The 14,810-nt window shown below is 37.7% G+C and overlaps 1 protein-coding gene across 1 annotated transcript in view; it reads right to left on the bottom strand.

The window, feature by feature from the left end:
* RORB (RAR related orphan receptor B) overlaps window positions 1-14,810 on the bottom strand; it is a 184,171-nt gene that overhangs the window by 46,420 nt on the left and 122,941 nt on the right. Inside the window, exons 2-3 of the mRNA XM_008531416.2 lie at window positions 8,271-8,356; window positions 3,834-3,975 (exon numbers count right to left, since the gene is read on the bottom strand). Coding sequence (XP_008529638.1) covers window positions 3,834-3,975; window positions 8,271-8,356 — 228 coding nt within the window. The remainder of the gene's footprint in view (window positions 1-3,833; window positions 3,976-8,270; window positions 8,357-14,810) is intronic.

Here is a 14,810-nt window from a genome sequence, read left to right as displayed (position 1 = left end):
GATCAAACTCTCCTTTTCACCTCAACTGTTGTTTTTATAAGGTCTTGAATTATCCAGATCAGTGTGTTTACCTTTGTCAAGACACCATCTTTGTTAGCATCTGTTTCCTTTTTTTTTTTTTAATTTTATTTTTTTCCTTTTTCTCCCCAAAGCCCCCCCGGTACATAGTTGTGTTATATTCTTCGTTGTGGGTCCTTCTAGTTGTGGCATGTGGGACGCTGCCTCAGCGTGGTTTGATGAGCAGTGCCACGTCCACACAACGAAACACTGGGCCGCCTGCAGCGGAACACGCGAACTTAATCACTCGGCCACGGGGCCAGCCTCGCATCTGTTTCTCAGAGACAATTTTTTTGCTTACTAATTGCAGTGGTATTTCCAGTTTGTCCATGGACAGAATTCTATAGCAATTTTTAGGGAAAACTTTCTCTGCACCTTATATTATATCTTTCTAAAAAATTTACTATGTATCATTCTCTAGGGAAAAAAAACTTTTTGTATAAGAAAAAGTAAATCATAATAAATTTTGATTCAGAAAGAACTCCCTCCAACCAAGAAAATCATGTGACATGCTTCTTTATTTGCTGACTCCTTTTTCTTTGGGTTCATGTAGGTTCCAAACAGCTCACTGTTACAGAGCTATAGAGGTGAACACAAAATTTGTATCAATTGCTATAGATGAAGATTTTTGTTTTGGCCAGAAGAGATCTACTTTCTGACTTACTTTAGTAGAATAGTTTTCCATTTGTTTGTTTAAATTTTATAGGGAGAAAACTGAGAATGAGAAACTCTCCAACATGGAGACAGAAACACAGTGTCTCTTTTTAAACTCCTTTCCTTTTAGTCCTTGCTTTAGATTTCTATATACTCTATATTGAGACGAAAGATACATTGTGGTGTACTGAATGCATTGATGACCCTGATTTCTTTTACCTATTTCCATGCCCTTCCCTGTGTAAATCTGCAATGCCTTTTCATTCTGTGCAAGCATCCTGTCTCACCCCTTGACTCAGGGTCATGTGACCTGCTCTGGGCCAGTGTAATATTGACATATGTGATGCTAACAGAGGCTTAAAAAGTGCTTGTGTGATTGAGTGTCTCACCATGAAAAGGACATGACTAAGCTAGCTTACTGGAGGATAAAATATGTGAAGCAGACCAGAGCCACCTCAGATATCCCAGATGAGAACATCTATGATCAGCGGATCCACAGAAGGACCTGTAGCTGGTGGCAGATGCATGAATGAGCCCAGTCAAGACCCCACATTTAACAATTTTAGGTTCAGAATTCTGCTGTTAGCCATAGATCTCATAATCAAAGCTAACAGTGTCAAATAAGTACGCTGTCAAGTCCTCTGCCTAGGTAAACATCTGAAACTCAGTAGTGAATAGTTAGGCCTTTTCCAGGAAATCAACTTAGCAGATTACTGAGCAACTGAAGTATTTTCAAAGAAACAACTTAAAGCTCCACTACATTTTAGAAGGATCAGATTTCATCCTAAACCAAGGACTTTGCTGACAATTACCATAAAACTATTTTAGAATGAATTTTCCATTCATTTTAGAAACACAGATGAGCCAGTGTTTGTTTTATGCCCCTTCCTGTAATAAAAGTGATGACATATTTGTGAAAACATTACAGTACAGGGCAAAAATAAACCTACTCAACTTTCCCGACATATAAATAATTCCTCGTCACTATTTGTAAATACCTTTGTTGTATTCATAGGCCTATTTTAACAAAGGCTATATTATTATTATATTTTCAGGTATTAGCATTCTTCTTACCACTACCTATTAATCAGAATGGCACATATTTTAAGTGTTTGCCCCTCTCAGACTTGAATTACTCTGTTAATGAGATTCACTTGAGTATAGAGGCAGCCTCTTGTTAAACTGCTAGCTCTCAAAGAAACCAGCACAATTCTGTATACATTGCAAGTGCTTTATAAATATTCAGTGATTAAAGTATTTTCTCATGATATGCTCTTCACCCTCATTTTGATCCCACACTAGCAAAGAACAATTTTATGCAAAAAGTATTGGAAATCTTTCCATATTTATTTGGATTGTGAGATTCTAAATGGAACAGAAGTTTTGGGAGCAACTATAAAATAAACTCATTGCTTTTTCAAGGATTTCTTCTTACTACTACATGACAACTAGACATACGTTTTTGGTTTTAAGAGAACCCAATTGTAGAACTATCATCTTTGACTTTTCATAGTTATTTTGGAAATTATTTCATCTTACCATCTTTGGTTGTAAAGCTCTCTACGTTTATATCTTGCTTACCAAGGAAGCTGGTCTTAATTTAACTCTTAAATTTCAAGGATATGCCTTTTTTTTTTTTAGTGCTCTAAACTTTGTAGAAAAATTCTGTCCAAACTTGTTCATTAATTTTAAAATATTCTCTCTCATCTCTTTTCACTATTTCTCCAACAGAACTTCCTGTGATGATGGAATGTTCTCTATGCTTTCCAATTTGGTAGCCACAAGCCGCATGTGGCTATTGAGCACTTAAAATACAGCTAGTGTGACTGAGGACTGAAGAATGGAATTTTAAATTTTATTTAATTTTATTCAATTTAAATGGTGACACGTGGATACCATACTGGGCAATGCAGTTCCGGATAAGAAGACATTGTGAAATCTGTCCTTGTTGGGAAGCTTCCATTTTTTCATAGGTGTATATTTTAGGAGACATATTTGATTATTACAAGGTGAGTATCATGTTTTCTCTTTGAGGCTCAATATCTTCCTGATGCCAAGAGACAATATATGCCAATTATCTGTATTTCTTTAAAATCTGGAAGTTTTTCTTTCTTTCTTTTTTTTTAGTCCACATCACCTTGAATTTCACTGGAGGGAGTGTGACCAAAGGCACATGATTCACATACAGAAAATAATTATCATTGTCTATGTCTCAGGCTCTAGGAAGAAGAGAATTCTGTGGTTCATTCAACAAACATTTAGGCACCTGCTTTTAACCAGACCTTAAGCATATAGTGGGAACAAGATGGAAATGGCCCCCTGGCTTAGGGCAGCTCACAATTTAATACAGGAGTGCTGTGCCCAATGTTGGTGGGGAAAGAATTATCTTAGACAAATGCTTAAAAATGGAAGCAAAGCTAGACGAAATTCTTTGTTTCACTTTATTTGTTCCCTTTCATTAATCTAAGAAGTTCAGCTTGGGACCCAAGCCACCCAATTGGGTTGGGCATGAGGATGGAGTGCACACTTGTGTCATATTCTGAGGACACCAACCTACGCAACCCTTCTAAAATTTAGACTTCTTCTATAGCCTTTACAATCTTCATCACGGCTCAGAATAGTTCAAATCCTTGTCTGGGTAGCTGTGACCAGCCAGTGGCGCTTCTGGGTTTCCTATAGAAGTATGTTCTTTTCCTTCGCATCTCCACATACTAACCAATTTGTGCACCAGCCAGACTTAACCCAGTGACCAAATGGTCCCAGTTTGACTGAGACTTTCCAGTTTTAGCTCTGAAAATTTCATGTCCTGTGAAACCTGTCATTCTCAGGCAAACCTGGACAGGTGGTCACTTTCAATCTAAGCCTATGTGGCTTTCACTTAACCTAGTTAGCACGGGTTTTGCTCCATGATCTACAGTAAAGCCTTTCTTTTCTTCTTATTTCATAGACAATACTAATTTTTATATGTTCTTACTTTTCCTCTTATGCCTAGCAGCACACGGTTTTCTTTGCTTCTCATCTGCAATTCCCTTTGTCTAGAATTCTTCCAGCAGCTTAAACAGACGCACGCAAAGCATTCATTTGAAAGCCTTTCAGTAAGAAATAGGAAGGCAATGCCTTACCATCTCTCGACATTCCTAGGGCAAGACACTTCTGCAGTCGGCAGTGTTGGCAACGGTTCCTGTTGGTTCTGTCAATTAAACAGTTTCTCTGCCTTGGGCAGGAGTAAGAGGCATTGTTCTGCTGGCTCCTCCTAAAGAATCCCTAGAGGGAAAAAGAGAATGAGGGAGACAGATTTATAAGAAGGGAAACAGAGACTATTAACATAGGTTTGCTACATTTTCTACAGTGAATATAACAGTTTAATTTTTAAAATTCTTTGGATCCTTCTCCTTGGATAGCTTATAGATGTTTCTACTGGAGGAAATATGTACTATGTGCAGAGATATGAGGGTATCACTCATTCATTCATTCACTCACTCATTTAATCAATGTTTACTAAGGACATTAGTGAGCTGTGCTGTTCTATGCAAAGAAAAGCAGAAGGAAGTTTCTGCCCTCACAGAGCAGTGGGGAAGGAGTGGCAGAGAAGATCACTGCTAAGCCAGATATGACAAAGCTGGATGGGGACAATACTACAGGCTTATTTCAGGCGCTGTGGGGTGAGAAACTTGAGTCACAATAGACCTACTAAGGCCTGTGGGCTCAGTATGTGCTACTATCTTCCTAGTTTCTAGGATGTATTTTTCCCCATTTGAAAAGTTTTGAATTTGGACTGATTGCATTTGAAAGTTTTTTGTTTTTTTGCTGAGGAAGATTGTCCCTGATCTAAGATCTGTGCCAATCTTTCTCTATTTTGTATGTGGGATACCTCCACAGCATGGCTTGATGAGCGGTGGATAGGTCTGCACCCGGAATCTGAACCTGCAAACCCTGGGCTGCCAAAGCGGAGCACAGGAGCTTAACCAATATGCCACTGGGCTGGCCCCTGGAAGGTTGGTTTTTAAACCAATGATGTATCTTAAAATCAACCACATCTTTGAATAAAGGAAATACGGTATATAAACTGTTCAATAAAAAATAAGCAATAATTAAAAGCTGAACTAATGCTCTCTGCTCAGCCTCAGGCTATAGTGATGTAGGAGACCTTCATGCAAGTCAGTCTGGGTCCTTCTGGTACAAAATGAACTGCCATGGACCCTACGCTACCTTTCTAAATAAATCCACAGTTGAGTTTATTTTTTTAATTCTTTGGATACCACTCGGTTTAATCATCTTACAGAAAACCCTATTGGGGAAAAATAAACATTTTCTTTAGAGAAATGAAAGTATCAGTCACCCATTCCTTCACATATTTAATCAGTTTCCTTAATTGCTCTTTCCTCTTGAATTGAAATACAGCAAAAGTGCAAAGTGCCGTGAGCAAAGTCATGGTCTCTAACGGATTGACCCAGAGAAATTTTAGGAAAAGACAGCCCACAGTATCATCTTTTGGAAGAAGGCAGCCTTGAGACGGGCTGGGACGGTCAGCCCAATGCCTATCTTGCTGTGAGGCCTGGAGGAGGTCACCTGACCTCTGTCAAACAGTTTCTGTGTTTCCTCAACTATCAAGAGGAGGATAGAGCAGGGCCGGGACAAGGGTGAGGTGAGTGAGGCAATCAACTTGGCCACAAATTTAAGGGTCGTTGAAAGAGTGGGTAATCAGGATAAATATTTCAACACAATATGTTAAAAGTCAACATTAATGCAAAAAAATACTGAAAGTTTAAATAAAGAGAGGATCAACATTATTGATTTTCCTTTGGTCTTGGGCTCCAATATGGCTCAGCATGGCACTGTAAAGGGAGCTTGACTAACCTTGTGAAGAACCTCAGAAAAGGATGTTGTGGCTAAGTATCTCCTTGGAAAGAAAGGGCACCAATTGGCTTTGTGGTTGTAAACCCAAAGCCATTCAACAACAAGAACTAATTTTGCCCTCACAGATCCATGTGTATTATTTATTTAACGGACAAGTGGAGGCAGAAAGAGATATCTGATTGTCCAGTTTGAATGAATTCATGGAGCCCCTGAAAACAGAGATGGAATCCAAGCCCCCGGGGATTGAAATGATGTAGTTCACACACCATGAAAGCTGTCAGAAAGCATAACTTCAGCCCATTGGTCTTGATTAAAGATGACTCGAAATTTACATTTTAAGAAAGAAGCCTGTGGTTTTTATCTTTGGGTACTCTAGCGCCACTTAGCAAAAGAGTTGCCAGAAAAAATGAGTGAAGTCACAGCTACAGCCCTAATTTAAGGCCAATTTGACATTAATTATGAGGCATTTTTTGCTTATCTGTTGCTCATTATTGCAAATGAGGTTTTTGGCATGAAAAAAGAGATTCTCTTTCAAATTTTATTGAATGAATAGGAAATTTGAATAAATGCACAAGCTGCATTGATGTTATTTAAAATGGGTTGTTTATGTTGACTAGAAAACAGTGTTATGAAAATTCAGAGGTTGATACTGAATGTGCTGACATTGACATCTTATTCTGAATAGAATTTCCTGAATTTTCTATCTGCAGAAAAATGTAGCATATTTACAAACGTGAGTGTTTCCATGAAATAAAAAAAATAGTGTGGTGTACAATATCATTTTGACTAAAACGTCAAAGTATGCTTCAGAGTAACAGCATAATTTCTCTGATTGTGGATGCCTTCTTTAAATAGAAAAGATGACATGAATAGGACTAGTTCTTAGCTATTGATCTGCCGAAATATATTTGTTCAGTAGTTAAATCTTTGGGAAATTACTGTTTAAAATGTTTTGCTCCTTAACATGAACATGGCTTTGTATTTTGAAATCAGACATCTTCCAAACAGACCTTATCTAACGAAACACAAAACATCTCCACTTTGACATTGATCTAAAATACATTTTTGCTGGACACTATGTAAACTAGACCAGAGCTCTTAAAACTGCATAAGAAACCAACAAAGTGGTGGAAATACTTTCACTGGAGAGGGTTCCGATTCCAAAATTATTAGTATTTACAAATAAAACTATTTATCTACCTGCCCAGAGGAAGTAATGACTTAATCTAGGAGGGTAAAAAATTGCTGATTTGTAATTTTGCTTTATTGTTTCTTTTGAAGAGTTGAAAAAATTGCATTAATGTAAATAACATTCAATTCTTAATTGTAAGTCTGCAGAGGGACAGAACGTAAAGCACATCTTATGATGTTCCAACATGGATTATCACTAATCACCTCGAAGCAGGTCAGTATGTTGATGGGTTAGGACATTAATGTTTTTCTCCCCTCTCTACATCCTTTGCCAGCTTTATTCTCATTTGTTGCTCTTTCTTTTCTTTCCTCCAGTTTCAATTCCAGGAATCATACTTTCTGAGACTATTACAAAGACATTGCCAGTTTTTTGCATAGCACCACTATTTGACAGTTATAGCATTTTGCCTCATTTATATTTGAAAGTCTCTTAAGATTAAGATTGGTCCTTAGAATCCATGATTAGGCTACATCTCCTTCAGTTTACTGATCTAATTAATGATACACTGCTTGCATCTTGGATCAAAAATACAATTGCTTTCTCCAATAACTTTGCCAGGACATCACTTTTTCCTCCCAGACTGTGGCTGCATTTTATTTGCTCTGGTTACATATTACCCTTTAAAATTAGTTGTAGAACTGTTTTTATTTCCTCCTGGATACTTAATCTCTCCACTCTTTCTTTTTTTTTAAGGATGAATGTTAACAACTTACTGTTAGTTTCAAATTTCTCTTATTTCACATTAGGTCTACGTTGACTGCCATTCCCCCAGCTTCGTATTTTAAAAGCAGCCTGCCCGTAGGAATTAGTTTGCCTTTGTAAGGATTGGTCGAATCTGTCCTGGAAAGGAACTCTGGACAGAGAATGAAAAATCCTGTGTTGTTGGCCATGCTCTCTTACTAACTACATCAGTGACCTTGGCCAAATGACAAAATCTTGTTTATACCTCAGAACTTCATTGAAAAATAAGGAGGTTGGGGAGGAAGATTTTTAATTAATTTAGAGATTATCTGGCTTACTTCTAACATTCCATGCTTCCAGTTTTATTTTTCTGGAATGTGAGAATAAAGGATGGCCATATGCCTATTGCAACTGTTACTTTGACTTCTTTCTCAAGCAGATAAATAAATGTAGGCTCGTTAGTTATAATCTTTATTTTAACCTTTAGTTCTTTAATATAGTAATAAACACCCTGGAGCTTGCAGGAGACAATACTGTTAAAAACCTCAAGAATCAGTATTTATATCTCTGTAAATGTGAGTAGTTCAAACTTTTAAATAAGAATCCATTTTTAAGCAGCTGCTGACCGGTTAGACAAAAACAAAAGGGTGAAAGGTCAAAGAACGGAAAATCAGCCCACCCACCACTCAGCAAGGATCCCGGAGTGTCAGCAGCGGGCACAGAACCCTTTAGCAGACCTTTAAAAAGGCGTGCTCACCAGCGCCCGCGAGGCACGCGGATGCCTGAGGCGGCCGCGGGTGCTGTGGCAGCGCTGTGTTAGAGCCCGTACCTTGCAGCCTTCACACGTGATGACTCCGTAGTGGATCCCGGAGGATTTATCGCCACAAATTTTGCATGGTATCACTTCAATTTGTGCTGTAGGGGGAAAACAGACATTTTGAGCTAACAGAGTTGCCTTCTTCCTTTTACCCTCCTATCTCCCTCCCCACCTCTCCCTGCCTTGACCTTAGTGTTTGGACACGGCGGGGTGGGGGTGGATGGGTGGGATCATCCGCTACTATTTGAATGGCCTCCCTGAGCTACTTCTGTGTGAAAGGGTATCCATTTACCATTGTTTGCTTTGTTTTTCTCAAACTAAAACGTATAACCAGGATCAGAAGTTTGCTAAACTCTTGCCTTCCCTGTGTTCTCCTTTTTAAACCTGACCTTGAAATAGCGTGACTCAAAAATCTCTTGAACCCCTGGCTTTGGTTTTCTTATTTTGCACTTCAAACACTGAGTTACTGAGAGCTATCACATTGCCTTATTTCAATAATATTTTAAATAAGTAAATAAAGCAAAACTGGAGGGGGTGGTGGTGACTTTATACATTATGTGGCTGGATGTTTATTTGTGAAAATGCCAATAACGAATCAGTCGAATATTTATTGAATGTGCTCTGTATGTCCACTAAATTAATAAAGTTTGATGACACAACATAAGATATGCTAATGATACCAATAACTTAATTAATAAAACATGGAGAAATCAGAGAAAAATGATAAAGTATGTGGGGACTTAACTAGGAACTGATATAGTTTCGTTGGAGATGAAGACAGCTTGGTTGATTTTGAAGACTGTGTAGGATCTGGTTAGGCTGGAGTGAAAGGCAGAGGGCATTTCTGCAAGCAGAGTGGAATGAGGGAGGTCCAGAATGATTATGGCTTGTGATCACTGAAACAAACAACTTGGCTATATTGAAACTTGGGTCATATGGTTGCATAGAGGGGGTGATATCGGATTATAGAGCTCCTGGGAATTAAGTGGAGGAATTTTCACCTGGTTCCACTGGCCGTAGGAATCAAGGAAGTGAACCAGGTAAAGAAATGATGAAAGTGGTGGTTTGAGTACCTTAGAATGGTGAGTTTGCCAGGCTAACTGGAAACAAGGAGAAGACTAACTAAAAGGCTTTTCCTGACTTGGGTGTTAGGAGATTAAAGCGTGGATTACATTGGTGGCAGAATAAATGGAGAGGAAGAAGCAAATAGACAGACAGTTCAAAGGTAGAGGAGAGAAGATAAATGACAGAAAGGATACAGAGGTGGAAACTGATGACAAAGAGGCTTCTAGCTTCCTAGCTTTCAGGCTGAGATTAAATAGTAGGTTTCACAAAAGGGGGACGTTGGTAAGGCAACTATTTTGTGCAATACGGTGGGGCAGGGGATTTCCATTTTGCATGTGTGCTATTTGGTGTGATGTCTTGTAGGCACCTGTATATAGAACCTTTTGGAAAGATGACTTTAAGTTATCAGGATTGAGGTTATGGGTGAATCCATGGGATAAACTTTATTTAGAATGTAGTAATTCCTACGTCTCTGATAGTATTCTAAGAGTTGTTAAAATTATACACACTAGGAAGAACTACTATTCCCACTCCCAATTTAAAATAGTTATGCAAAATATGCTCCAAAATGCTTTGTACATCAATCTGCTACTTGGATGTTTTTCTACAGTTTCTTACCCTTGAATATACAAAACAAATAAGTGCAAGATATAATCCTCTTTGTCTTATTGTTTTACATTTTAAAAAAGATAATACTCAGCTTTAGGGTAGCCCATTAAATTTTTTGAAATTAAATATTTCACAGGAACTTCAAATGACCTTTATGAGCAAAAAAGCAGCGTTATGTCCCTATTTTTCATATGAGAAAACTGAGGATCAAGGTGGTTAATGATGTCTTTGAGTTGACTTGGGAGATGACAATCAGAAATTAGCCAATTTCCTGATATTTCATTCAGTAACCCTTTCTCTGCCTCCTGCAAAGATAAAATACAAATACAATTTTGAATTCCTATGTTATTCCAATAGCACCAGCTAAAGAGATAATGATAAAAACATTGGGAGAAGAGACAACTAAAGTCAACGAAAATACTTATTAAACTATTTATTTCTATTTGCTTCTGTTCTTTTGGCTTCCAGATTACATGAACTGTCCTGTTTCTCTTAGCTTTCAGATTACATGAACTAGTACTTGTTTTCAAGATCTTTTTTTTTTTGAGGAAAATTAGCCCTGAGCTAACATCTGCCACCAATCTTCCTCTTTTTGCTGAGGAAGATAGGCCTTGAGCTAACGTCTGTGCCCATCTTCCTCTATTTTATATGCGGGATGCCTACCACAGCATTGATTGATAAGTGGTGCATAGGTCCGCGCCTGGGATTTGAACTGGTGAACCCAGGGCCACCAAAGCAGAGTGTGTGAACTTAACTGATATGCCACTGGACCAGCCTTTCAAGATTTTGTGATATGGGGAAAACTCGAGATTTGATGTCATTCTGTTCTGTTCTGTTCGCCTGGGTTCCAGTCCATAATCTGTTAGTGATTGGGGCCATGGCTAAGATCAAATCTCTGACCTTGTTTTCTGGTTTATAAAGCTTAGCTGACAAACTTCATAGACTCGTGAGGATTAAATGAGATATTTTATGTAGAAGCGCTTGTAAATAGTAAAGAGCTACAAAATGTCACTCTTCATCATCATCATCATCAACAGCACCACTGTTAACTGATATCTCTAACAATTTTGGACAAAAACATAGACAAGCCATATTGTTATTCCTTTATTAAAAATCTTATCATTAAAAAAACAGATGAATGACACTATAAGTTATTTGTACTATGGGTTTTTTTTTTTAATTTTTGTGATTGCCTTTCAAACAGTGGATTCTTTACAATGTTTGCAAAGTTGACTAAAATCCCAGGTATCCATTGTACAGTTGTTAGGCTTCTATGATATTAAGTCAGAGCACTCTGCATAAATTACTCCCCAGGGAGTAACTTACACGTGGGGAGAATCTGCTTGAATAAGTTCTTAATTATAAAATGATCTAACTCTAAAGGAAATGAAAATAGAGGTAATTTGCCCCCTGGGGTGTGAGAAGATCTTTTTGAAAGCCACAAAGGTTATCTTACACAACTTCGGAAATACAAACGGGATAAAGAATGATTCGATAGAACATCTGCATATTTATACATATTTATAATCCCAGCTCCACATGTAATCCTGAAGAGCCATAAACATTTTAACAGTATTTTTAAAGAGAAAGAATTCACTTAAAAAGGTATTTGTGTGGTGCTGTGTGTGGGAAGGGATTATCGGTTTGGAAAACGTATGACCATTTTTACCTTTTATGGCAGAATAGATCTGTTGAGGTTTATAATAGGGAAAGATAAATTTAAATAATTTAAGGTGCCGATCCTTTTCCTCTTCTCTCATTTAAAATAAACTGCCTCTGAGCTACTGCTTCATAGTTCATTCTATGTATTTTATAAAGCACATCTTTGAGGCAGAGTATTTCAGACACTGATGAGAACAACAGATCATATTATTGCTCCAGTGTTTGCTATTTCTGAACGTTTTGCCATAACACCAGCCATAGCCTCCTGTGCAATTGTCTTGTGGTGAATACAGATCTGGTGACGTGCTACTTATCATGGTTTCAGACTGAACACCTGGGGAGGATTTGGTGGCTTGGACCTCACCAGCTGTGACAATGAAGGGTGTTATAAGGAAGCTGAGGAGGGAGTTCGACTTTTATACTTTTGCTTGATTCATTGAGTAACTCAACAAAAGCATTGTCTGAGAGACAAACACAGAGGAGCTGAAAAGCCCTTGAGATATGCTCATTTCTCAGTGTTTCCATTTTTTATATCTTCCTCTTGCTTGTATTTTTCTATTGGTAATCCTTCGTGGAGACTATAGTTAAAATTTTATTTACCAATTAATTTTTGTGTTCATAAAAGCGATCATACATGGGGTTTTTTTGAAGTAATATTCTTACAATGTCAAAGAATTTCATGAAATATTTAAAATAATTTGATGTTTTATCTCAGAACAATTTATGAAGTAAAATTAATTGAATATCCCATGATTTAGAAGGGAGATCCCTTCAACAATTAGAGAGTCATCAAAATTTGTTTGTTCTTTGAAAATGGTGGTTCTCTCCTCCTAGTATCTCCTGCAGGGCCTTCCTTGCTTGGAGTCCCTCCCACGACATCTCAGAAAGCCACCACGTGTTCAATTCTTCTTCCTTATCAAAATGGACATATCTTTTGTTCTGCTCCCTCAGAAACCCCTGCTGGTGAAGGTAGGTGTTAAGTTAGAGTAACTAATCCAGGCTATTGAGCTAACTGGAAAATGTATCACTTTGATCCATCAAAATACCTTAACTCTTAAAAGCATCCATCAGGAATGGGAGTAACAGTGGACTGTTTAGGAAACATTTTTACTGTGTGCTCTTATGCTCTTAATTCCTACCATTCCATCTCTTTCAACTCACCCTGGCCATTTTTATGTTCTGGGCATTTTAAGCCCGTTGAGGACAGAGTCCAGGTCATACTTCTTTTTTATATTTTCTATGGAGCTCAAAAGAGGATATTTATAACTCCTTAAAGCAGTGGTCCTAATTTGTTTTTCTTTCAGTACAATTAAGAGATTTGACATCCTCCCTTTTATCAAAGTGGCTTTAAGCAATACTAATTTTCCAGATTTGGGGGCTGGGAGAAGAAATCAGAATCTTGAGATTTGGGTGGATATATATTTTGGAATAGACCCTCAGGTGCTTCTCATATGATATGATAAGGCTCCCATTGAAGAATACATGAATCAAGCTATTAACTAGGAATTCTCTGGAGCATGTAAACCATTTGCAAAGGAAATAAAACCTGAGGACAAGGCTAGAATCTGGGAATACTAGGGCATGACCAGTAATTCTCTCTCTGTTTCCTGGCCTTCGGTTTCAGGCTATACTTGCAGCATCTTTTGTTTTCTACCTTTTTTTTTTTCCTGAAGAGAAATAAGAAGCATCTGCCCCGTCGATGATAATCCCCTTTCCTGCACACTGGGTTTGCCTCTCAGTTTCTGTTTTCCAGAATTTTACAGTTTTGCTAAAAGCAGGCGGTACAGGAAAAACTTTTAATGTCTGAGTGAATCACAATTTGCACATATAAAAACTTCCAATAAAGATGACTATTTTGGTTAAAAATCCTTTTGCAGATGGTCTCAAGAGCCAAAGTTGTATCTTATCTACCCAAATTGTATCTCAGCTATCATTTGTGGCAAATCCAAGTTAAAATCCCTGTTTTTACTCTTTCCCTTTCTCGCTGGCAGACTGATAAATATCTACCTCTATTAGATATAAAAATCTTCAATGTCACATAACAACAAACCCAAAGGATGAAGCAAGTACTCCTAAGATCTGGTTCCACGGTAACTTTGATTTATCAGAAAATGGCCCCCAAGATTAGGGTGGGATGGAAGTGTGGAAAAAGGAGACCCTCAGGAAAAAAGTAAAAGTCTTTGAGTTTTTGCTCTTATATCATGCTATGTGGTGATTCTAAAAGATTCCTGACAGCGGATCAGGTTTGTGTTCACGTATATCTTATCAGGGCACACAGCACCTTAATGCCAGCTTTTTGCTTAAATATCAAATGTAGTGCATGAAATTCAGTGCACTCTAATTCCTATCCGAATGCCCTCACATATGTCCGCATTTGGGGTCTCCCTTTCTTTTCAAACTCTTCCTTGTAATATTCTGGGTGGTGGTCTATGTGAGCCTTCTATTCCGTTTAATTGATAGATAACTTCTAAATGACCTAAGTATAACATTTACTTTTATATTATTAAAATTCCCTATATATCATTGGAAGCTGGAATAGGAAAAACTTACTATCATATGATAATGGCAAAAAAAAGGGTTTTTTCAAAGACATGATTTGTAGGATTATCATGAAAGGAGTTGATTTATTTTTTACATAGGAACATTTACCCTTAACAAGTTGCTTGCCTACCCTAACTCCTCAGAAGACTGAAACAACAGAGAATGAGACCCACAAAGAACAGTGACAGCAATTATTATTATCATTAATAGCAATTACTGATAATAAGCTAAACATACCCCTTGGAAGCAAAGCAAATCACTTTTATAAGCTGTAGGGGTTTTAAACTTATAATTTATGAATTAATTCCCATTAAATACATCCTGTTGTGTCAAAGTTTTAATTATGAGATAATGTGTGTGTGCGACCTGGCATCATTTAGGTTGAAAGCAGTTCATGTCTTCCATGACCACTCACAGTATGGTCTGTAGACCAGTGACATTAGCGTGACCTGGGAGCATGTTAGAGATGCAGACCGTAAAGACTTACTCAAGACCAAATGAATCAGAATTTGCTTCTTATCAAGCTCTCCAGGACAGCATTCAAGTTTGAGAAGAACTATTGTATGATGTCCAGGTAATTACAGTTGTAGCTACTCTGAGAACTGATGGAATTTTTAATTTCTCTGGCATTAAGGGAAATGAAAAACTTTACAGGATTCTGGAAATGTTGTTTCT

Source organism: Equus przewalskii, chromosome 22 (genome assembly GCF_037783145.1).
Source record: "Equus przewalskii isolate Varuska chromosome 22, EquPr2, whole genome shotgun sequence".
NCBI lineage: Eukaryota > Metazoa > Chordata > Mammalia > Perissodactyla > Equidae > Equus > Equus przewalskii.
This window is presented reverse-complemented; position numbering and strand designations above follow the sequence as displayed.